Source organism: Stegastes partitus, unplaced genomic scaffold (genome assembly GCF_000690725.1).
Source record: "Stegastes partitus isolate 25-593 unplaced genomic scaffold, Stegastes_partitus-1.0.2 Scaffold0, whole genome shotgun sequence".
Lineage (NCBI taxonomy): Eukaryota > Metazoa > Chordata > Actinopteri > Pomacentridae > Stegastes > Stegastes partitus.
Genome location: NW_007577731.1, coordinates 194064 through 219734, shown reverse-complemented (window position 1 = coordinate 219734; position 25671 = coordinate 194064). Strand labels below are relative to the sequence as shown.

Here is a 25671-nt window from a genome sequence, read left to right as displayed (position 1 = left end):
AGTCCAGTTTGTTCAGGTGTGCTTAGTTTTATAACTCTTTAAGAAGACATGAGGACATGCTCACAGTCCATGAGTTGAATGAACAGGACAATGAGGAATAAGTAAAGGACACTGATGTGGTTCCAGTAAGCATCGGTACCACCAGTTAGAGTGCACCATTGGTGCACAAAAACAGGAAGCTGTATGTACAAATAGAACCTGATGGAGAGATGACAGGAGCAGCTGCACTCTTTTTATTTTGTAGTTCATCATTTCTGGAGGACAAAGAGGAAGTGAAAATATTTCTGTACTTTTAATAGTTTTGATGCAGATTTGCTGTGTGACTGCAGAACAGCACAGAGACATTTAACTGAACTAGCTTAGCATTCCTGTTTCACTTGAGGGAAATAAATGAGTTTTACTCATTTCTAGTTCACTTTAAATGTCTGATTTGCATTTTCAGACCAACAAACATGAGTTCTGATAACTTTAACTGCTGACTTAAAATGTTGAGTTGAATCAATGAACAGCTGAGAGTTCACTCAACTCATTACAAATAACTTTATAGATACATAAACAGCATATAAGCAGATTTCCCAGGATCCATTATGACAGAGTTAGAACTCCTTACAGACTCTTTCTTTTCTCTAGTTGTAGAAAACAGACCATGTGAAAACTTGCTCTGTTTCCTAAATGAGGTTGTTTCTCTTCTCAACAACTGAAACCGTTCCAGCTGTGACAGATGTTCATACTGAGTTCAACCCGTAGACTCGTGGGCCTTCGTTTTATCTCACTGTCACCACACTCTAAAAGGTGGTACCGATGCTTAATGGAACCACATCAGTGTCCTTAACTTATTCCTCATTGTCCTGTTCATTCAACTCATGGACTGTGAGCATGTCCTCATGTCTCCTTAAAGAGTTATAAAACTAAGCACACCTGAACAAACTGGACTAAACCCAGAGCTCAGCAGTGCACATGTGCAGTAGAGAAGTTTCCAGAAACTTTATGGGGCAGCTGGGGCTCAGGTGGTAGAGCGGGTCAATGATCGGAAGGTTGGCAGTTCGATTCCTGTAATCTGTGTCATGGTCGTTGTGTCCTTTGGCAAGGCACTGCACCACCTGCCTGTCGTTGTGTCCTTTGGCAAGGCACTGCACCACCATGCCTGGTGTGGATGGCTTGTTCAGATGGTGGTCGGAGGGCAGGAGATTGTCCCTAAATCATTTTCAAGTGATAAATGGCCTCAAACGGTTTCAGTCACTGACAGCTGAGAAACTTAATTTGTTCAATTACAGTCAACTTAAATGTGGAACAATCAGAACTGAATAAGTCAAATACACTTAAAAATTCTAGTTTTATTAAAATGATCAAGATATTTTAAAAAAATACTTGGGATAAGAAAATTCCACTTCAGTGACCACACAATGCAGTACATGTGATTCATTTTATTAAACACAGGTAATCACAGGTAAAGCCCAACAGGAGGCAGGTTGGTCAGCGCGACTGCCCTCTGGATCATCCCTCTCTGGAAGGGTCGAGTTGAGGTGATGCTGGGCTTGTTGTCCTCATAGCAGAAGATTCCCACTGGAGAGTCCTGCCTCGTTAAGGTCCGAGAAACAAGACAGAACGAGGATATTCAGATTAACAGCAGTCGGTCTGTGTTTACGTACATTCACATGTTAGAAAAATACCAGCAGCTTCTGATCAGTTGCGCTTGAATGGAGAAAACAACTGACCTGGTTCAGACAGAAAACGGATCCGTTTTACTGCAGACACATGTCTATTGAAAGGGTCTAAACTTGTGAAAAATTGAACAATGCAGGCAGAAAAGGTGTTGTTCAAGGAGCATGGAAAGTCCAAAGGCCTTAAATTACTCTGTGAAAATGAGGAAATGATGCAAACTTCTCCTCCGATGGTCAAGCCCAGACTTGTCCTGAGTTGTGAGCCAATCAGAACAGGGCAGCAGCTGTGGCCTGTCTTAAGGTTTTAAACTTATAAAGGTGAGTGACTGTGTCAGACACTGTCCATACACTCACACTGCTGAAGTAATGCAGCACAGCTCAGACTGTTGAGCAGAGAGGCTACAGCCGCCGTCTACGGGACGGTTGGTTCAACACAGTGTCTTGTTTTCTCGAGTTTCACACATTCACAGCTCATGGGATGACTTTCAACTAATTAATTAACCAAAGTGCGGCTAACTCACATATTTTCAGGAGCAGGGGAACTTTAATGATTTACAGCGTGAGCGGATGTGAGACGGAGGAACAGAACTCACTGAACAGAGATGAAGATCTGTCAGATTCTCAGATGTGCTGACTCACACTTCATCGTGTTGTTTGTTGCTTTGATTTTACCTTTGCTTTCCCTTATCATGAAGTTATTTTCAGTAGTTTTCCAGGTAGCCTCTGTGAGAAATTCAACCTCCAGAACCAGCCGAGGCTACCGAGTCGGTGCAGTTTATCGTAGATTACACACACAGTGGGCTCTGATAACTGCTGTCCACAACTGTATGCTTTGGGTGGGACTAAAACTCGGGACCTTTCAGGCTCGAAGATTAAAGACTTTCCATCTGCCCACAGTTGTGCAACGATGGAGGATGTCATCCTCGAAACAGGAGAGTAACAGGACAAAAACAAAGAGTGAGTGAGCAGCTCCTGGGCAGAGGTCCAAACCCGCCATAAGAACCGTGTCATTACAGCAAGACTGTAGCTCAGACTCCTAACCTATTCATTCATTTTAGGGTCACTCAAGGAACAATATACGCTCACGTGTAGCTCATCTTTATTCATTTGAAGATAAGAAGTGAAAAATAAACTGTTCTGTGGTGGTTTCACTGCTCAGACTGATTAAACGTTTTAGAGGAGTTTGCGTTTTCTCTGTTTTTGTTTTTTTACTCCAAACCTTGAGCGGCATCTTTTAAGTTTTCTCTCTTCCCTCCTTTTCCTTTAAATGTATTTTTTCGTAGTGATCACACATGTTGTGGGATCTCTCACGTCGCTGTTTGTTCTTTTTCTAACAAGCTGCACTGAAAGCAAACATGACATAAGCCTGGACAATCTGCAGCGGGACTGTATTTACAGTACCGTCGCTGATAATGTCAATGCGCTCCAGTTTACACAATACGCAGCTTTTGTTCCTTTTTGCAATTTCGCATTTTCCCAGCGACCTTTAGGCATAATTAGTTTTGGTGGTCAAGGCCATGCTGAGTACAGCTTCAAGGTCATAAATGATAACTAGAAGTTATCCTACGCACAGATTTGTCTGGCGCACCTTGTCCTTCCTAACCTACAGCGGTTTATAGTATTCCTGTAAATGAATAACAAATTGGAGGAAAAAATCTTATGCTTTTTTTTAAGAAAAGTAAATTTTTATTATATATTCAAGTACAACAGTACAGTAGGAATAAATCAGACATTTATTTTAGTGTTCATACAATTGAAATGTGTCAGACAGCAAACAAAATATGTCACGAACCAATCAGGACAGTCCAACACAATTAAATAACACACAGGTGTAAAATATACCGTAACACATCAGCAGCAGCAGCAAAATAACACAAATACGGCCATAAATAGGACTTAAATAAATAACTATAGGTTTAAACACAGAGAATGAAAGTCTGAACAGGAGGAGTAACACATCATAAAGTCAAAGTGGATATTTACAGTTTTAATTCAACTAAAGCACCAATTATTTGGTATAAAAAAAAAAACTCATCCAAGGACTCACGCTGTCCTTCTGTCATCATGTAACATAGTTCAAAAATATTACCAAAACTTAGTGTGAAGTTAAAAATAAAACTAATTCAGGCACAGTGGCATTTGCTGACGATGAGGTCGTCGAACGGCGTCAGCTTCAGCTTCCCCCTGCTGTCATAGTGCATCAGCACCATGGGCTCGTAGGCGGCCGGCACGCAGCAGGGCCGCGGCGTCGCTCCACCGCTGATCTGGTGCAGCCGTGACTTGACCTGTGCATGCATGCTGGCTGGCTTGTAGTTGTGGGGGCAGGCGCCGTCGCAGAAGTGCATGGTGTACTCGGCCGGAGCCACCACCCAGTCAGTCCAGCCGATGTCTTTGAAGGACACGCTGATCGATTTCCTGCAGCACCAGCCTCGCTCGTCGCACTCGTCCTCCTTGTTGGAGCGACGGGGCCTCGACCTCTCGGCGGGTTTGGCCTGTGTGAGGCCCAGTTCTAGAGAGATGGTCGGGTTTATGTCCAGAGCGTCTCTGTTCGCCAAAACCATCCCCACGTCCACAACCAGGGGCCGACCGTCGGCCTTCATCCAGGCCTCCACCTCGGGGCTGACGTCGAGCACCACGTCCTCGGTGCTTGAGGTGTTGGTGTGGACCACTGAGTACGTGTAAATCCGGACGGTCGGCTTCCTCCTGTTGACTTTGACCTTAACCTCACTCTGAGCTGGAGCGAGCTGGTCTACGACCTGCCTGGAAATCCTTAGCTCCGCTCGAGCGAGACTCAGTTCAGTCCGTATGTTTGGGTTCTTCTGGAAAAGTGCTCGGTACCAGCGCATGTGATGACCCGACCGCGAGTGTTTCCTCCTCCAAAGCACTTTGAGAGGTTTCACTACAAAGAAAAAGAAAAATGTCAAAAGAAACACAGCTGGAGACATACTTTAGCAGACCAAAGCCAAAGTATCTGTAAAAGCCTGACAAACGGTTTTATTGCTCGTTACTGATGAGCGTCATGAGAACGTGCTCAGAGTGTAGCGCTGTGTACAAGGTGTGCCTGTCACGCTCATGGTTTCGTAAAGCTGGTAGACGTGAGCTCTACCTGAAGCGTGAACCGCTGGAACAGAGGTTATTTATAGTCTTCATGACCACACCAGAACAATAGTTTTTGTCTGCAAACCCAAACAGCGACATCTCTGAGCTGCTCGGCTGATGTTCACGTCACAGTGACCAACGTGGGCTCAGCTTTCTTCTTGTGTAACAAAAGTCTTACCTGGAAAGAGCACCGTAGACACGCTGGATGTCCAAGCTTCCTCCGCCGGCTGGCTGGAATTCCCTCTCATCTCTCTCAGCTTTTCCCTGTAGAGCTGATACATCTTCGCCAGCTCCAGCTCCGAGGCCTTTCGGGTCGGCCTGGGTTCCCTGTCCAAACCCAAAGAGCTGAGGATCCCCGACTTCACCGCCTCCAGGAGCAGGACCCTCCGGCTGTCCACCCCGTTCGCGCGAGGTGTGCCTTCCTGGGCCACGTGAGGCCGGCCTTCCCCCGAGGTGGAGACCAGGAGCAGCAGCATGCAGGAGACGGGTGGAAGGAGCAGGTGTGATCTGAGCACGGCCATCCTGCCGGTAGGTTTGGTCTGTGAGTGCTGCAGCGTTGTCCCTGTTATGAATGACATTCTTGGCATGCTTTTATTTATAGAGCCACTGTGTTTGCCACACCCCTGTAGGTCAGGTGAGTGTGTGATGGGCTCAGCTAAGGCCATGTGCAATCATGAGGCAACATTCTGTGTTTGGTGTTAACAAGACGTGACCTATAAAGTTAAAGACCTGTGACACTTATCCCAACTGAGGGTTTTCCAGGTTTAATAACCCGCCGCGGGGTGAAAAGCGACAGTAGAGACGGGAGAGACGTTAAAGAGAGGATCTGTGAATACGGTTCGGTTACGTCACAGGTACAGCTCAAGGAACTCCCAGCTTTACATCACTTAATCGGACAAATGAGCCCCAGTGAGCGGCTCTGAGGAGAGGGATGATGTAAAACTTCATTATCTCTTCCAGGGGTCTACATGCGGCAGTTCATTGATCCCTATTAGGCTGCAGCTCTGTCTCCTTGCAGCCCCAGCTCAGTACAGTCAGAGGTCAGAGCCAGCCACAGAGTGATCCAGCCGACACAGCGCTCCACGCCGGGATGTCCCATTTTCAAAACCACGACCGAGAGCCACCTAAACAGATCTATCTATTTATCTGACTGCTCCAGCTGACAGCATGTAATTAAGAACTAGGTGGAGAGAGTTTATGTCAACCATCCCTCCTTGAACCAGCCCAGAGAGGAAGCGCCTCAGGCTGAGAAGATTAAAAACAAAAGGAAGCAGAGACAGGTTCTGTTAAAAGACAGAACGTTCTTGATCTTCCATGAAAACGTCTCTCAGGCTGTTATTACAGCGGTGGCGTCATGGCACAGATGTGTGGATCTCGCCAGCGATGAAAGGACTGATGGGACAGACCAAGTTTATCAGCATTCAGAGTGAAAATCATCTGTCCTGAGGTTCACAGAGTCGGTGTGTCTGTAGCACTGACCCTGTTCTGTACTGAAACCTGACGGCTAAAGATTCCTTCTGTGTACAAATGTCAATAAAGAGCATTTATAGATTTATAGATTATAGAAGTTTAACATTCTGCCTGTCAATCAAAATGTAAGGTGGCACTAAGATGAACTAGCTGCTAATATCTACGTTATAATATGATGCTGCTATCTAGATGCTAACTGAATTACACTCAGGATGAACGTGAGGGTTTGTGACTGACCGCTAAAACAACGCTGTTTGAACTGAGGGGCTGTGAGCATCAGCTTCTTGGCTATAAAAGCCCCAAAGAATAAATATCCAAAGCTGTGGAGCAGTTGGTGTTCAGGTATGAGAGAGTGGAGGAGATGCAGCCGGTCCGGCAGCGTGTGGATGTCTGAGCGGTGAGTCAGCAGCTGATGAAACAGTCATGTGCCCTGCCAGGTGAACCTGCAAGACCTAAAGTGTGCAAAAGGTTTCAAGTGACTCATGCAAAGCAGTGCTGTTGCTTAAACTGTCACTTTCTCCCCTGTCTGTTTCTCCTTGTCGTTTTTTAATCATCGTGAGAATCGCGTGAGAGACAGACAGAGAGGGAAAAAACCCTCGTGTCATCATGACAGAGACATTTGTGAGGCGGCGGTTTCATCAGACACCAGCGCGGCGTGAGGCCTGGCGTCATGATCACCACCACAACGATAAACATGCAGCAGACACTATTTAACGTGACCTTTTCTGCTCCTCCGGGCCTATAACTGCTATCTAAATTCAGCAATTTAGGATCTGTTTCTGATTGAACTGCTCCCAACACAAGCTGTGACTCAGCTTTACAGATAAGCTTGACTTTGCATTATTGAGTCCCCAGAAGTCTGATGTCTGTCTGATAGTAGCGGCTACATGTCGCGCCAAAATTTATTTGCCTGCAGAGACTAACTTATCAGAACTAGATAAGCATAAAAACATTTAAACAAACATGGATTCTGTGTGTTAAACTTCTGCTCCTGTTCCAGCACGAGTTCAGTCACTGTTTTAGAAAACATGTTCAGCGTCACAGAACGAAGCCCAGCACAGGTAGACATACAGACGTAAGGGCTCATGGCGCCCCCTTGTGATTCTAAAGCTCCAGTACAGGATTAGGTTTGCTGCTCACAACCTCCATCCATCATCTGTACACCTGAACCCTCACTAGGGTCATGGGGGGCGGAGCATATCCCAGCTGACTCAGGGTGAAGGCAGGTTCACCTGGACAGGTAACCAGTCTATCACAGGGCTACACTTAGAGACAGACAACCAAGCACACTCACATTCACACCTACGGACAATTTACAATCACCAATTAACCTCAGCATGTTTCTGGACTGTGGGAGGAAGCCGGAGAACCCAGAGAGAACCCACGCTGCACGAGGAGAACATGGAGACTCCACGCAGAAAGATCCCGGGTGTCCTCACCGGGATGCCAACTGGCAACTTTCTAGCTGTGAGGCCACGGTGCTAACCACCGAGATACCTGCAGCCCTGAAAGTTAACATGAACCTGATGTTGAATGTAAGAGAGACCACACAGGTGAGTGTGACCTGATGCAGGTGTGTGTTCATGTGTGTAGTAATGCTGTTGTTGTTTTCCAGACATGAACTGGGTCAGCGGTGCTATCTGGAGGTTCTGGCTGTTTGTTTCTTTGGCTGCGTCTCCATTGAGAGACTCCAACGCTGTAGTCCTGACGTGCTCACCTGACTGACAAGTTTTCTCTCATGGTCAATTTAATTTGTCTTTCTGGACAAATCACAAGTTAACCATAAAAAACAGGCCAAAACTCTAAATAATATTTTTCATTTATAATAAATTGTTCTCTTCTGCCGTTTGGCTGTAAAAGTATTTGAACAACTACAAATGTTTTTACTGATATTTCCAATAATTTCGATTTAATTGTCTTTTTGGAGAAGAATTTACAAAAACAAGGCCCTTCTGGTGGAAACAGACTTTTTACAAAGTAGATTAATTCAGAATTTGAAATGTAAAGGAAGTGATTGCATAGACATTGAGAAAGCTGCAGCCAGCTGGTGTCAGTCAGTGAAATGGAGATCACCTGAGTTCAGTGAAGGTGTCTCCAGTGATGGTAAAGACACTTTTATCTGGAGGGTCCTTGAGTTCTCTGAGATATAACGACACCATGAAGACAAAAAGAACAATCCAAGAAACTCTGGAGAGGCCGTGGAACTGGAAGAAGGTTCTTTGGACTGATGAGGCCAAAGTTGGGCTTTCTGACCATCAGCTGGTGGAAACCAAACGCTGCAGCTCATCTGCAACACACTGCCATGAAGTACGGGGGTGGCAGCATCATGGCGTGGGGATGCTTCTCGGCAGCAGGCCCTGGGGCTTGTCAAGGCAGAGGGTCAAATAAACGCAGCAAAGTTTAGGAAAATCCTGAAGGACAATCTGATGCGGTCGGACCTGATTTGTTTTTCAGCGAGACGTGAAGCATACAGTCGGAACTTCACCAGCTTGATCTGAAGACACCAAACACAGCACGGTGGATGTTCTGAAGTCCAGTCACTTGTTTCACATTTTAGATTTTCATTCATTTACATTATCTTGAAGAATTCTATTTTCCTTCTGACATGAAATTTTTTTAAAATTCTTGTCTAAAAAGCCCGATTCCGGTCCAAACCTCCTTGTGGGGGAAACATACCGAGGTCCAAAGGTTCCTGTTGATCTTGTTCGATTGGTTTTCATAGAAACGCATCTCGACACAGCTTCAGAGAGAACAGTTCCCACTTTCTCTTTCAGTATGTGCTTTTTGTTTCATGCTCTTTTTTAATAGAACTCGATTAGTCCTGGGACTCAGAGCAGATGTCCTGTCCTTCACCTTCACCTTCTGACTGCAGGTAAATGAGGTTCAGAGCTGAGATACGGAGTAAAAGGAAAGAGATGTGAAAAGGCTGCAGTGAGGAGCAGAAGGAGGAGAGTTGCCTTTTCATGCCTGACTGGCTCCACTAATGAGCGAGGAGCATTTGAAGATGACCTATGCTGGATCACATGCAGAGCTCTTCAAAAGGACGCGTCCACCCTTCACAGTCTTGCCTTCTTTAGCTCCTGAGCCCCGCCGTTAGTCTGGGAACGAACAAAACCTCGTTATCTGTACACATGGGCACCGCGTGGCAGGAGTTTGGTGTCGTTCTGCTCAATTCAAACCAGAGGAATGAAGCTCAGCGACCAGGAAACCCGTCTGGTTACCTGGATGTGAAATCTGATCCTCGTTAGACGCTGATTCAGTTTTCATTCAGTCTTTGGTGATAAACTTGTTTGTTGATGGAAAAATATTCAAACAGTGAAATGATTTGAATGCAGTGGTTAGAGACAGAACGCTTTAAGGCTTCTTTGACTGTCAGCCACAAACAAACATTAGTTTCTGGAAGATGTTTTAACTCACACATAGACGATAAAATCTGCCTTTCAAACAGCTATTTAGTTAAATTATCAATTCAACACAGATTTAAAATGCTTCAACATTCTGAAATTCAACAGAATCTACTTCAAATGAAGCTTAAACTTAATTTAAACCGCAATTAACTTTGAATAAATCCTGCCCAGATGTCACCAAACACAGAATAAACATGAAAACGTGTTCTTTATGGCATTGCTTTGGTGAAGGGAACCACTTAGTCCAAAACCACCATCGAACCCTGCAGACAGAAACAGACGCATGTGGACTGTTGTTACCATAGATATGTATAATAAAAGCCTTTATTATACATGTATGATTATTACAGCATCGTCATTATTACTGCTGTTGTCTCTGCAGGACACGTTGCTCAACCCGTTCTGTGATAAATGCCTGATTTCAGCCACTGGTTCAAATAAACACAAGAGAACAAGGAAGCTTCACATCTCCGGCCAACGTAAACAAACATGTGAGCTCACAGGACCAGAGACTGGCCATCGCTGTGTTCACGGCTCCTCTGGTGACAGGCACGGATCAATCGCTGCTGCTCAGCTCGACATCCTGAAGCCAGCAGACAGACGCTGTCATCTGAAGTGATGGGGAGTAGAAGATGGACTGGTGCAGAGACAAACCGCCTGCACGTATTACAGCGTATGGAAATAAGAGCAGAGCACGTGTTCCTGGTAGTCACTTTCACAATGCAAAGGTGCACTGGAAAAAACAATGTTGGTTTTTTACAGTAATGTTTTCAAAAATAAAATGTACTGTTATTATTACAGATGTTCTGTGTTTCCTTAAATTATAGATAATTAATCACAAGTTAACCATGGAAAAAATTCTAAATAGTAAATATTTTTACATTTTTTAAAATTAGATTGAAACTATATGACATTTGGCTGTACATTTACAATATTTTACTGTATTTAAATCAGCAAAAAATCCTGTTATTTTACAGCTAGATGCCATAATTTGAAAGAAAAGCTACAGACATCGAGGATTAATTATTTTTCAATACAATTCTTTAAAATTATTATTTTCCAAAATTATCTCCGTTTTGTTAAATTACAGATAAGACCTAGTAAAATCACAAATATTATGAATTTACATGCTAAGCATAAAAAATGGGCTAAAACTGTAAATGATGTCCACATAATAAAGCTCTATTTGTATCTATTTGTAATAACTAGTTTGTTCTTGTTTTTTCCAGATATTTACTATATATATACATACACATATATTTACTGTTATTACAAACAATATACATATATGATTGGCAAATAGTTGCTTTTTTTAATGTTACTTTACACATTTTCATTGTTTTGTTAAATTACAAAATTCTGTACAATCAGAAAAATCACAGAAAGGTTTTATTTACATGCTGATTTTTAAAAGACAAAAGAAAAACAGGAGTAACCTATGCATAATGTCCACATCAACAGTCTGTATTTTGAGCAATGTAATAATAATAAAAATAACAACAACAACAATAATAATAATAATAATAATAATAACAGTAATAAATGTCCTATATTTTGTAATATTCACTTATATTTTGATAATGTGTGACTGTATAATTTCAAAAGTTTAACAAATTTAAATAAGATTTAATTTTTTTTTCTTTCTTTTTTTTTATTGAAAGAATGAGCAATGCATTTAATTATTTGTTATTTAATTTTGGGGCGGTATTTGGTGAGCAGCTGGTTATGAAGACCCTCTCTGATGACGGGACTGGGCTGGACGGGACCAGGAGGTTTATGCAGATATTTCACTGTTTCCTCTGATGGACGCTGACCTGCAGGTGACCCACAGCACAGCCAGTCATCTGACCAGCGGACATCAATAGAGGGTGTGGTCAGCGTGTTGTCACTTGATTAACTGGACCAGGTCCATGCCCTCCCTCCTGATCAGCTGATCAGCTCCATGAAGTGATCACCTTTTCGGGTCGGTCGTGCAGCTCGCTCCGTTGAGGAGGAGGAGGCGGAGGAGGTGGAGGAGCTGTTGGTGCAGCAGCAGCAGCAGCAGCAGCAGCAGCAGAGAGGAGGTCCGTCTCTGTCTCTGTGTCTGTATCTGAGAGCTCCGGGCGGCGCGCAGGGCGCAGTATGGGCTGACTGACCGGAGCCGCGCAAGGTTTCTATTGTCTCCATGATGGACGAGCCGAACATCCTGAGACGCCGCGGTCTGCAGGTAGGCGGTCGGACAGGCTGGGCTGGTGCTGGGGCTTGTTTCCAGGCTCAGATGATCGTGGTGACGGTGTGGCACCTATCCGGGTTGGCTTTGGGTGTAGCGCCTGATCCGCTCCTGATTAAAATATTTATTATCATCTCTGGTTGCTCCTGGTCATCACGTGACACCGTTTATTCTGTGTTTTGATCATTTTAGTCATGAGCATTGATCACAACAGGCGATGAGAGCTGAACTGAAGCCATTAGGGCACATAATGAAGGCTGAGGTGTGTAGATGTGATCTCTCTACTGGTGTGTTTATGGTGGAGCTGATCCTCCGGGCTTTGGACTATCTGGTTGCCTTGGTGATAGGAGCACGAAACCCAAGGGTTTCTGCAAGACTGGCACAAACATCTCTTTGATCTTCTCTTGGATGCCATGTTGGTAGTCAGGAATGTGTGAAACAGGAGCAGAATGAAGTGTTTTTATTCATGTATGTATTCACTTGCATGTCTTCCTTCATGTGTATGTTTTCTGCCTACATTGTGAAGCTGTGTTGTTTCCAGCCGGGCTCTGACATGGAGGAGGTTTCTGATGAACAGCTCACTGTCCTCAGTGGGTGTTCCTGCTCAGTCACAGTAACTGGTTTCTGTCCCACCTCACATTCACTGGATGTAGCTGAAGTGCAGCCCTGTCCTTATACTAATATGGAACGTGGAACGCTACAGAAATACCCTCGTTTAGACGTGTTTACCCACATTGTTTGACATTAATGAGTCACATTCTCCTGTAAATTGTAAATAAATAGGTGAAGGTAATTTCAGACCTTTCTGTGCTCAGCCTCTCATTTTGACTGAGTGCCACCCTGTCCTTCACTTCCTGGCAGCAAGGACAGTTTTACAGTTGCCTGAGCTCGAACACGGTCGCCACAGGCTGCTGAGGCTTCGTATCCCTGCAGTTAAACGGCTACAAGGCCACTTGTCATGCAAGAAACTAGGCAATGGAGCAGCTCACTGAAAGGAAAGCAAGTGAAAGAAAATGGAAGCATCTGATAAGCCTGAAACGCTATAAAATATACACACACACACATATATATATATATATCAGGGCTGCAGGTGTCTCGGTGGTTAGCACCGTGGCCTCACAGCTAGAAGGTTGGCATCCCGGTTAGGACACCCGGGATCTTCCTGCGTGGAGTCTCCATGTTCTCCCCGTGCAGCGTGGGTTCTCTCCTGGTTCTCCGGCTTCCTCCCACAGTCCAGAAACAAGCTGAGGTTAATTGGTGATTGTAAATTGTCTGTAGGTGTGAATGTGAGTGTGCTTGGTTGTCTGTCTCTAAGTGTAGCCCTGTGATAGACTGGTTACCTGTCCAGGTGAACCTGCCTTCACCCTGAGTCAGCTGGGATAGGCTCCGCCCCCCATGACCCTAGTGAAGATTAAGGTGTAAAGATGATAGATGGATGGATGGATGGATAGATATATCATCTGAAATTAAAGTTTTACAGCAGCTAACAAGTTGATTCATCTTAAACTTGTATTTTCGGACTAAAGCCGTCAGGATGCATCCAAAGACATCAACGTGTGAAGAAGCCCTGAAGCTAGACAATAAACATCTCGCTCCGCTCAGACGTGGCAGATATTTGCATTTCAAAGCAGCGCTATCAGAGCAAATATGGAAGATGCTTTTTCATTTTTTCAAAGGAAATATTCTCACTTCAACCTTTCCCATCTTTTCTATTCCAGAAAGAGCTGAGTCTTCCTCGCAGGGGGAATGTGTAAGTACTATCAGCTGGCTGAATCTGTGCTCTCTGTCTCTGTTTCCTTGTGCCCCCCTTTATTCTCCTCAAACCAGACCAACCAGGTTTCTGTCACTTGTCAGCTTTATTGTGCATGCATGCCAATTTCCACCCCAGTGTGTGTTTGCTCGATCCTCCCCTGAGAGTCTTCTGATGGTGCTTTCAGAGAGAGACGGAGCAGTCTCACTGCTCAGACAGGTTCGACATAAACCCAGAAAGTGAGAGCAGAGACACAGAGATGTGTTCTGCATGCAGCAAGTCCTCCCAGCATGTGGGAATCAATAATCTGTCTTCTGTTGTTGTTGCTGCTAAAAATCCTGCTTATTGTTCTGTCTGGGTCGTTTTATTTTGCCACAGCAGAGTTAATAATCCATTAGTTTAAATATTTGAGCTGAGCGAAGCCTCACAGGTAGCTGCTCAGGTGTTTGTTTTTCTGAACCTTTTTTTTCCTGCTCAGATTTCAAGAGTAATCAGTTTCATTGTCACAGCTCACGTCCAGTGTTAGTACAGAGACACGGCATGAAGGAAGTGGCTGGTGAATGTGCTGCCCTTGTCAGAGCAACACCAACACCTCTGCTGATTCCAACCTGTTCAGGGACCCCCCCCCCCGGCTTTAAACATGAGCTCACGCCAAGAGAGTCTCACCGTAGGCGAGTGAGGAAATACCAGAATCACTGCAAACAGTCGATCACGGCTGACGGATTCAGAGGTTGTTGACGAGTTGAATGCTGCTCACCTGCAGCTGCTATCATGTGAGATGCTGAATCAGGAGCCGTGTGTTTGTGCTTCTCTCTGGACACCTCTTGTGTTTTAAGCTTTATGAGGGTTGTATTAACTCATCATGGGGTAAAAAAGAAAAGAGCTGTGGGCCTCTGCCATGTTTTAATTAGGCAAATGAAAATAATTAGGCACCATGTAAATCCCGACACAGTTAGGAAAGACAAAAAAGACATTCACACCCATATCTACTTGTAATGATAGAACCACAAACCAACTGCCGGTGAATCTGGGACTTCGGGGTGCCCTGGAGCTGTGGGGCTGCAGAGCTGCTGCCAGCGTAGCAGCCTGGAATCATCGAGCTGCAACTGAACGCTAAACACAACGTGTGAAGGTTTCTACACGGCATAGCTTCGGAATCGGATCATTTCAGTTTCATCACAAATAACGTCTTGGTTTTAAAGTTTAAGGACACAGATGGAGCTCACGAGACCACGCTGTGGAATCTGTTAACACAAGCACCTCCTTCTTCTCTGATGACAAAAAAGCCGCTTTCAAGAAAGTAATTAGATTACCACGAACCAACTAGGAAGGAATGTAGGACTTTTGGGTGCCCTGAAGTACCCGTGGCCTCGGGGAGGTTACTCCTTTCGTTCAGTTTGTGGTCCAACATTGGAGCCAAAGGAATGCTTAAATAGACCATGCAAACGTTATCAGATGCTCTATAGTGTGCATTTGAATATGGTAATTTCAGTTTTTATCACATTTAATAGCTCAGTTGGAAGATAATTAGAACTCATTGGACTATGTGCTGGTCAGAAATCTACAAAAAATACACGAGGTTCTCCATATCCCCTGATGATAAACATGCTATTAACTTTTCAGACAGATAATTAAATGACTATGAACCAACTGGCAGTGATTTTAGGACTTCTGGGTGCCCTGAAGGCCTCCACCCTCGGAGCCTAGAGCTACTGTGTTGTTCCTTAAATACACCATGAAAAGGTTATTTTATCCCGTTTCTGAATCTTAATGTCTTCGTTAGCTTAAACTAATGAGATCATATTTTGAACAGTCCTTGAAATCCACTAAAATCACGTGAGAGTCTGTATGTTCTCTGGTGACTAAAATGCCGCTTTCAAGACTGTGGGACGCTCAGGGAACGACCCAGAAATGTCACGTGTGCAAGTTTTACCTTTATTGTTTTACGGCATATTAAGGATTAGGCGTGTCAGTGAAATTCATCTCTGACAATACGGGGTTTTTTTTCGCCGTGCGGTTGGTATTTGCGCGGTGACGTTGTTGAATCCGGTTTTTCCGACAGCACCTGAAAGCACCGCTAGTCCCACCTCTCGCTGGCGCGCGCTGATGCGGCTGCGCGGTGCGGCGGACGGTTGCTGTGGCTGGAAAGTTTCTATCACTCTTTATGTTTTGACGAAGATAGCGCTCGATAATGTCGCATCCTGGGGGAGACGCACCGTTCGGCGCACACTGCCGGTGAAAGCGGACGGGAAACGGGGCGGGCATGGCCGTGGAAGTCGCTCAGTACATCCAAGCTGCCCTGCGAGGCTCTGGGGTCAGTTTGTACCGGAGCTGAATGGAGTTTGTGCCGTTGGACGCGGCGGCCCTGCCTAATCGCCGCCGATAGCAGCTCATCCCCGGAGAGACTGTTGACCATGAAGCTGTAGCGACAGGAGGCTTGTTCTCACATCTGGATCGGCTCCATCGGTCCCCGCCAACATGTCGGACCAAAACTACTACTGGACCGTGTTGCCGAGCTACAAAACTAGTTTCGTGACCGGGGCCATGATGAAAAGATCGAAAAGGTAACGACAGCCAGCGGTCGTCAGGGCAGCTAGCGGGCTGCTGCTAAGGCTCTCGGCTAAGCTGCAGCACAGCGGCTGCCCTGCTGGTTGTCATCAGCTGTGGCGTTCACTGTCCGACAAATAGCAATTTGTTGAACGTTTATGTTGAGCTATTCGGTACGTAAACGCAGCCCCCCCCCCCGGCGTTCCGAGCCAGCAGCTCGGATTGATAAAGCCCCGTCTGGGCCGCCGACAGCACGTTACTGTATGTGTCGGTTCCATCCGCCCTAGTTTTTGTTTCCGACAGAGAAACGTGGCCATTGTAGACTGTTGTGTGTGTGTGGGCAGGCTGCATTGTCTGCTGCCAGCTGTCGCATACAGCGACACCAGGTGATCGATACCGTGATGCGGTTCGTGGGACCGCGGTGCCGTCTACGTGCCCTTATCTGTGAGGGTAGATTCAATCAGCCCTTGATGCCTCAGTGTGTCTGTGGCAGTCAGGGAGCTCACAGTGGTCTGATCATAGATGATCTGCTTTAATCCCAGTGTTGCTGTGATGAGTCGTTGTGTTGCTGTGACCCACTGCTGGCTTCCAGCAGCACAAACTGCAACATCACTGCCTGTGAGTCAAGTCCTGGAATAAAGCTTGCATCTTTCATTTCAGTGCAATATGCAGGAGTTTTCCAGATCACCACAGCCTGCCAGTGATTATCTGTGGAATGCCAGACCTTCCACTTCTTCCTTGTAGCTGGGATCATGCCTCATCCATGTCACCGATTCACCACAGTGTGATTTAGGAGGACGTCACCACCATCAGCAGATGTATGAAGCATGCTGGCCTGCATCTCAGTGGCCTATATCCATGCTGTTCCATTGCTGCCCGACCCCTACAAACCACTATTGTTAGTCCTAAATATGAGCAGCCTTATCACTGTTGATAGCGCTGTCACGTGGTAATGGGCTGATACAGGGAGGCTTTCATGCCAGTGTTCTGTCCAGGCTCCATCGCCAGAAAAGAGTGTTTGTTCGTTTATTTACTGATAAGAATAGAATGGTGTTCACTCCCAGTGTTTGGGTGATTGGATCAGTGTTGTAGACGTTTTGAAGCCAAAGTCGTGCCCTCATTGGCTCCCCGCTCCTCTGTCGCTGTGCATCTCCGCCACGTTGAGCCGTTTTGGGTTGGGGGCCGTATAGTCTGCGACTCTGCCTCAGCACCGACCCAGAAATGTCAGCCGCTGTTGTCGTCTCAGCCCCTCAATTATTTTAGGCCACCGCCAGAGAGAAAGAGAGACAGCATCGACATCACCAGGATGAGAGCACGATGGGATTACACCAGATTCATAGCACAACACAACAAACCAACTGAAAAGGAGCCAAAATTGTAATCTGAACGTAGACGCCTGTGAACATGGAGTCAGCGCAGAGCGTGCAGAAACCTGTGCACACAAACATGCAGGAAGTGGACAAAATAACATTTGAACTTTGAGGCAACAGCATTATAAATACACTGAAGTCTATGTGGGTCAGTGGTGCTCAGAGACGTGCCGCTCGTGTTTATCAGTCACCGCTCTGTGTTTGCCTTTTCTATGGAGGGGTTGTCCTGAAAGGAGCTCTGAAGAAAGAATTAGGTGATCTTGCATCGGTCGAAAAAGCTGCACAATAACAACTTTATTCTCGACAGAAATAAGCCAAACTGGGGAAAATTATTTAATGACAAAACAACTCTAGTTGCAGCTTTTATCAAAACAACAGGAGCTGGCTGCAGCAGGACCGACTCAACACCTCACAATGTGCACCAGTGATGCACAACATGAGCTTGAAAAACTTATCATTATTACAAAGGGGCTATTTTTATAGAAAAAAACGTATTCAAAATTGCATTAACTGCTGATCCTCTCAGCAAGCGACCGAAGAACAACCTGATTTTCTGACTTGCAGATCAGCTTGTGTTGTTAGAATAAAGATCGCTTTCATCCAACATGATGCATATATAACGGCGTGGATGGTATGTTATGGCCCGCTCACTTATGTCACCATTCCACCTATTTGTCTTCATGGTTGTATAACAGCCGACCAGGGAGGTTTTATGGAATTAGGTGCTCCCAACGGTGAGAGCACGTCCAGATGTTTCCCATATTCTCACATGGAAACACTTCCAGACGCACCACATGTCATTGGATCATCACTCAGACTTCATGTCATGCTTCAGATACTTCTAGAGGATCCGAATGTTTTAATCAGTGCAGACACATGATCAGAAATCAGTGCACGAGTGTGTTTATGTATTTATGCATATACATGTTTGTAGCTACGCATTTATGTGTAAACGTTATTATCAGCATCTTGACTTTTGCTCATGACAGCAGTTCATAGGTTCAGCTGTTGCTGCGCTGATATGACTGCTCAGTACCATGTTCCTGGGTGATGATGTTTAGAGCAGTACAAGCTAATGTTGAGTCTCCGCTGTTTGTTTCCATCCTCTCACAGTTCCCGTAACAACAAGAGAAGGAGTTTGGCGGTTGGGACCCCGTCGCCCACGCTGTCACGACCGCTCTCACCTCTCCCGCTCGCCACAGGTACTTGTGTGCTGTTTTTCATGTTTGCCTGGCTCAGTGTGTGGTTTGGCAATTAGACTGGAGGCTAATTAAGTATAATGCATGAAGGCAGGATCACACGTCAGGCAGACGAGTCGCTGAAGTTGGAATGATGAGGTGACAGGGTTCATCAGGGGCAGGAGGCAGGATGAGCTGGTGCTGTGGATGTGTTTGTTCTGGTGCTGTATGTCACAAGACCGTCTCCCTTTGGTATTTATCATGTTTTTAATGCTGTCGGACTATAATGTGGCCACAGTATAGTGCAGAACATGAGATATGTTTTTCATGTTGCTCCCTCTGGGCTCTCATTCCTTGTTCCAGCTCCCTGATTAGCTGTGTGAGGATGCATTCAATCCCTGTTCTCATTTCTTTTAAAATATCAGGGCGTGGCCGTGATTTGCCCTCAGTGACTGGCATAAAGTCCTGCAGAGAGTATATGGTGCGTGTGCGTGCATGTGTGATCAGCGAGCGGACTCCCTGCTGTCTGCTGACACAGAGCTTCTTTGATCAAGCAGTGAGGAGGCCTAGTTAACGTCGCTCCAATTAAAAGTTTTGATTGTTTCAGGTTGAACTGTGAAGCTGCTAAATTGATTACGTGATCGTCGCATACATTTCACACTCGCTTTGTGAAACCAAGAGGCCAGCCCGTGCAGTCATTCAGCACATCAGTAGTCATGCCCATAGTTTCTTTCAGCTTCAACCCATTTTCAGATGTGTAATGGATTTTTCTTTCTTCAGCTGGCAGCAGCCCTTCGGAAAGCCCCAGAAATGTCTCTGCCAGCACCTCCGCCAACTTCCAGTTTGCTCGCAGGTAAGAAATAATTCACATGCTTCTTAGTGCAGTAGTGTTTTCCATAATACTTAAACAGGAAAATCAGTGATCTAAAGTCAGAATGACTAAAACAGTAGATTTAATGCACATTTAGCAAAGCTGTGAGTTGATGAAGCTCCAGACAGCTATAGAACGTTGTCTGTCCGTGGTCCTTCACATGCTGGTCACCAGAAGCCTGCAGTCACACTTTGAGTTAAATATAACTGGTTTCATTGGGAGCTTTTCCTTGGCAGGGTTATTGCCTGACGAAGCCTAAAGCAACTCACACCAACTTCCACACGGCACCAAAATTGTTCACTTATTTTAAACCATAGCCTCAAAATCACCAAAATAACCCCAGAGCTGTTCTCATGGTGGAAACGGAGTGCATGAATAATGAACATGCCCCGGCTTATTCACTCTGCTCCTGGAAATGAGGCAACGGAGAAGCAAGCCCGACCAGCTGAAAGGCCCCAGGGCCACTTGCTGGACATGGGTCTTGGCATTTGTCAGGCCAATTAAGGAGGCAAGTCGGTGCACACACTCATTACCGAGTGCTGCTGTGATTATGGGGGAAACCGGCAGAGCTTGCCCTCTCATCACGCGTCCTGCGACTGTTTATAGACTCACTGGGATTGAGAGGAACGCTCGCTGGAGCTGGCATCCGTGTCCAGAAAACAGTGTCTTATGACTTGCTTGTAGGAGACTTTAGCAGAACAGCAGCGTACACACTTGGATGTAAACAACAGGAGAATGTGCTGCCTCCGTCTCCCTGAGTGTACCTCAGATGTATAACGCTGTGTGATGTGTTGCAGTGCAGTATGACATATTGCACCATGAGCTCAGGGGCAGCGAGGGAAGGCTCCTTATAGAAATGCCTTGTAGGACTCATCTAAATTTATTCAGACGTTTTAGCTGCCAATGTGTAGAGAGTTGCTGTGACTGCACTTTCGACAGCTCCACTGGGTTTATTTGTTATTCACATGAGGTGTATAGCCCTGTGGTCTGTGCAGCTATTCTGTCATATGAACAGAGTAGCAGCCAGATGGGCAAGAGCTAGCATTAGCACAAAGAATAAGGAGTTCTCTTTAAATTCAGAGGAAGGGATAACATGATGAGGAACCATCTCAAGGATTGTAATCACCATTGAAGAGGCTTTTTTAACCTGCGGGCTGTGAGGACTGCCAACAGCCTATTCTGTTTGTATTTTTGTAACCCAGGCATTGATTCTAACATTGATTTAAAACCTTGTTTTTAATGTTGGCCCGGCCCCCTTACAAGGCGTACAGGACCTGAATACAATACTCTGGTATCAGCAGGAAGGCCTTTATTAACACATAGTGGATGTCACACATGAACCAGATGAGAAGAAACACTAATCCTCAGATCTCACAGCAGAACCACCCAATCGCACCGTGACACCTCTGATTTAGCTGCACGTCCCCATGAGCTGGTATCTGCAAGGAAACATTTGACCATCTTTGTCACTACGGATTGAATCAGTGAAGGAAACTGGGCCACGTCCTCAGAGTGCCGTATTGGATCGAAGGGAAGGGAGTGGGGGGCGATGGCGATAAAGACAGAACAAGTGGACGTGTTTCACATGGAGGGGGAGGTTGTGTGTGTAGCAGCGCCCTGGGTGTTTAATGCAGTGTTTATGAGCGTAGGCCTATTGTGTGTCTCTGTGTTGGCATAATGAGACATGAGCTAAGTGTCTGTAGGTCTCGGTGCTGCAGTACGATAGCAGCTTGGCAGGTGTTCAGAACCAGCAGCAGCAGACAGCCAGTGGCGGCGAGTTCTGACAGACTAACAGGACGGTGACACTGACAGCCAGACGTACTCTGTCACTATCATTAAACGCTGTTTATTTTCTTTCTCACGTCGTGTCTCCGCCCGCCCCTCATTCTCTTTTTATCTCTCTCCTCCATTTATGTCTTCTTCTTTCTGCCTCTGTGCAGCCAACTGGCCCGCAGTGAAAGGTAAGAAACGACAGCCCGCTGGATCTTCCTCAGAACACAGACTCAGCATCATGATGCTGTCTGCTGGCCTTTACACTTGCATGGAACAATGTCGAACTGAGATGTGAAGATTTAGAAAGCCATACTTTGAAGTTTGGAGTTTGTCAACAGGATGTGTGGGCTTCATGTGAGCGAGCACTGAGCAGCCGTTTACTGTTTTGTCTCAGCAGAGCGGATGGGCGAAGATGGTCCGTGGCGTCTGTCCCGTCGTCTGGATACTGCACCAATGCACCCAGTTCATCAGTATCTGTAAGCTGAGCTCCAGTCTGTCTGTCTGTCTGTCTGTCTGTCTCCTCTTTCCCTCAGCACATATCGAGCCTCTTTCCAAAGCGCTGCCATGGGAGTGTTTAGCTCACCATGTTGCTCGCACTCATTGTTTCAGTGGGTTTACAGTGCTGTGGTGTCTAGTAAACTTCTGCTGCTGACACACTCAACTGTAAATGCCATCAATTACACACACCAAGAAATAAATCTTCCTATAAATGCTTGTTGATGGACAGCGGAGCCCATTTATAGGCTCTTTATAAAACCGCTCTGCATATGGACCATGTTTTCGATGAACTGTGGAAATGTGTACGTGCTTCTAAAGACCAGTGTCTTGAGCAAAGGGATTCAGTTTGTTGTGTAATATGTTAAAGTGACATGTAGTCCAGCATCTATCTAGGAATCTGAAACGCTCGTCCCCTGTAGACTTGGAAAAGGGCTGTAAAGGGTTTGCAGTGGAGAATGCTCCAACATGTGCAGATCAATGACCGTCGGCAGCTGGTCACACACCGGATGGTGTCATGTGTGCCGATTGAGACGGAAAGGTTAGTTGTCACATGCACAACTAGTACGTGCATGTGAGACATAGCGTGGCATCGTCAGTGAAGCTTCAGAGGCAGCCTGAATTAATAGAACCAGACAGGAAATCAGCCAGATTGATGTATTGACTGATATGGGCTTTCTGTACATACAGCGTTAGCTCGTACTCTGTACATCAGAGAGCACTGGCAGGCTCCAGTCACTACCTAGTCTGCCTATAATTAAAGGTATGTATCACAGGGATCTGTTTGAAGATTAGCTGTTGTTCAGCTAAACTTATCAGCCAACATATTGCATTTTTATTTTTCCTGTGTATAGAAGTCAGTCATGATTCAGCAGCACTTTAAATTACACAGAAGATGATTAAACTGGGCTGCAGGGTGGCGCAGTTGGTAGCACTGTTGCCTCGCAGCAAGAAGGTTGCCGGTTCGCGTCCCGGTAGGGGCCCCGGAATCTTTCTGCGTGGAGTTTGCATGTTCTCCCCGTGCAGCGTGGGTTCTCTCCGGGTTCTCCGACTTCCTCCCACACAGTCCAAAAACATGTTGAGGTTAATTGGTGATTCTAAATTGTCCATAGGTGTGAATGTGAGTGTGCTTGGTTGTCTGTCTCTAAGTGTGGCCCTGTGATAGACTGGCGACCTGTCCAGGGTGTCCCCTGCCTTCGCCCTAAGTCGGCTGGGATAGGCTCCAGCCCCCCCGCGACCCTAGTGAGGATTAAGCGGTGTATGGATAATGGATGGATGGATGGATGATTAAACTGTAAGAGCCATTTAAAACATCTTTTTATTATTTTCCCTCCTTAAAGCCGTGTCCCCGGTGGAATCATTTGACATGAAACTGTCCCACCATACTTTCTTTTCTTGGTGCAGAAACAAGCGGCTAACTTTTCCACAGGAAGTGATTGTTTTTGAATTCAGTTTCACACAGACCATCACTTCACACTCCCCCTGTGGCTCCGTAGACCACATGAAGTGAGCTGCCATGACGGTTTGTCATACTGTACACATCATTTGTTTTGTTAATACAGTAAAGACCATCTTAAAAGTGGCTGGAAACCTTCACAGCGTCTCTGCGCCGCTACATGACAGTCTGGGCAGCAGTTGGTTTATACAGAGCAGCTGACTGGAGATGGAAGTTGGCACACTTCACTGACTCAGACAGCCGTAACAGGATAAGTCCAGCGATGATGCATCTCTGTATCATCAACCTTGGGGCATGTTTTCCACGTCAGAGAGGAAATGGGAATCAATCCCCAGACGCCTTTTCTTGAGTTTTACTGGGATTATATAAACAGCAGTCGATCTGAACAAAGATGGAGAGTTTTCGAGCTACAGTTGGAATACACTGGGTATGGGGTGTTGTTCTGTGTGAATTCAACAATAAACTTTGGCAAAAATGTGACCTTCATAATACAATACATGACTTTATTCCAGAGTGGTGTGAGCTGCTCTGTGTGTCCCCTCCTGAGTGGGGGAAAGTACAGCAATAATAAGGCTAATCACTGGAATAACACAGGTCCTGTTGAAATTCCCTGCTTCATTTTCCTGGATGACATCACACATGAGTCGGGACTCTACAGCGGTTCACATTTCTTTACTCAGCTTTTCCTTTTGGGAGAACGTCAGATAGGGCTAGCACACGTTGCTGCCCAGCTACACCCATCAGCTCATTGTTGAGGGTTTCTATGGCGATTATCTGAAGGTTTTTTTGTCTTGAAAGCCATTACTGAAACTGCAGTTGGTTGTAAAAAAACAACAACAATACCCGGCTCCTGTGTCACGGCTGTAATGTTGTACGGCCAACCACATGGCTGGGAGATGGTGAGGTCAGTCCTCCAGCACAATGGCCCTTTCAGGCCTGCTGTCAGTGAGGGCTTTATGCAGCTCTGCTCGCTTCTGACACGGCTCTGGTTTCCTCCTCAGGGTATCTTTCACCCCTTCTTTCTCCTCTTTCCTACTCCGTCGCTCCGTGTCCTGTTTTCCGCTCTCCTTTCTGTTCGACTCGTCTCTTTCCTCTCAGTCTCGTGAGCACATCTTCTCGAGGTCTCGGCCAGATGGGAGTTCTCATAAATTCCAGTCCGTGTGTCACATATTTTGCCTCAGAAAGAGAAAACGAATGCGTGCAGGGCCAACGCAGCAGTGAATCCTGCCCAGCTCGAGGCAAGACGGGAAGAAGAAAAAGCTGCTGGAAGCTGCTTCAGGGCAGCAGGCCGCTAAAGTTCAGTGTTTTTTTTTAAAAAGTAGGAAGGGATTCAGGATGTTTTACTTTACTGCAGCCTTCTCAGCATGTCCTTGTTAAGTGTTCATCTAATTCAGATCTATAGTGGGACATGGAAGCCTTTAAGTCTGTGAGTATTAACAGGATAATGAGTGAATGTGAGAGAGCGGCGGTGTGACTCTTATCAGAGGAAGCCTTTTAACACAGGATGTTATATCATCAAAGCTGTAGAACCACAACCTCACATACGTTCACACCCAGCTCAAAGCAGACAGCTGATTGGTTTTATTTCACATTTACTATATTAACTAGATCACACCTTGTTCTTTTTCACCGTCTGCTCCTCTCTTTCTTACACATCCCATTTCTGTTTGTCTCGTCTTTCCCTTCCAGTCTTCTTCTTCCCAAGAGTTATTGCACCAGTTGCCCTTCCAGCCCACGCAAGATGATCTCCACTTCCTCTTCAAACATTTCCGGAGCACGGAGAGCGTTGCGGACGAAGATGGCTCCCACCCCTCGCCCCCCGTCAGGCTTCGTTCACGCAGTCTCAGGTAACTGGAGTCGTACAATAGCTGTGCTGAGCAAATACATGGGACTGTTTCAGTTACACAAACATTTCTGTAGAATTGCACTGCCCTGGGAGAATAGATGCTGCCCTCGTATTAACTGGATTAGAACGGGTGGAACCCAACAGCTACACCCGTCCTGGCTTCAGTCCAATAAAAACACAACCACGTTATTATGAATCAGTGTGTGTACTGTCACTCAGCACCACTAACAGATATATGCACAATAAATGTGTCAAAAAACACTTATGCACAAAAAGAATCCCTCTCATATATGTCAACTAAAAATATCTAAAAGTGCACACAAGAAATGCTGCACATAAAAACCTCCTTGAACATCTGAGTAACCTGATAGCAGAGATCAGAAAGGTAGAATTAACTTGTTGAAATGTGTTGAAGTCAGTGTTACTTGCTCATTGATTTCCATAAAAATCCCTATGGGCTGCAGGTGTCTCGGTGGTTAGCACCGTCACCTCACAGCTGGAAGGTCGCCGGTTGGCGTCCCGGTGAGGACACCCGGGAT

General features: G+C 45.7%; 2 protein-coding genes across 5 annotated transcripts in view; one reads left to right on the top strand and one right to left on the bottom strand.

Annotated features, from left to right (window-relative positions):
- Positions 1-3324: 3324 nt before the first annotated feature.
- Positions 3325-10893, bottom strand: gdf15 (Growth differentiation factor-15). The gene is made up of 3 exons (XM_008286362.1): positions 10886-10893; positions 4939-5267; positions 3325-4560 (listed from the first exon to the last, which is right to left on the bottom strand). Exons 1-3 carry the CDS (start codon positions 10891-10893, stop codon positions 3785-3787), a joined length of 1113 nt encoding a protein of 370 aa, XP_008284584.1. The 3' UTR covers positions 3325-3784.
- A 4845-nt stretch (positions 10894-15738) lies between these two features.
- Positions 15739-25671, top strand: part of mast3a (microtubule associated serine/threonine kinase 3a) — a 30940-nt gene continuing 21007 nt past the window's right edge. The window contains exons 1-6 of one of the 4 annotated variants that reach the window (XM_008283649.1): positions 15739-16160; positions 18627-18715; positions 19472-19544; positions 21503-21523; positions 21733-21811; positions 24976-25133. In XM_008283649.1, coding sequence (XP_008281871.1) covers positions 16075-16160; positions 18627-18715; positions 19472-19544; positions 21503-21523; positions 21733-21811; positions 24976-25133 — 506 coding nt within the window. In that variant the 5' untranslated portion in view covers positions 15739-16074. Of the gene's footprint in view, positions 16161-18626; positions 18716-19471; positions 19545-21502; positions 21524-21729; positions 21812-24975; positions 25134-25671 lie in introns of all 4 variants that reach the window. The other 3 variants (XM_008282870.1, XM_008285213.1, XM_008284426.1) reach the window with 3 other exon arrangements.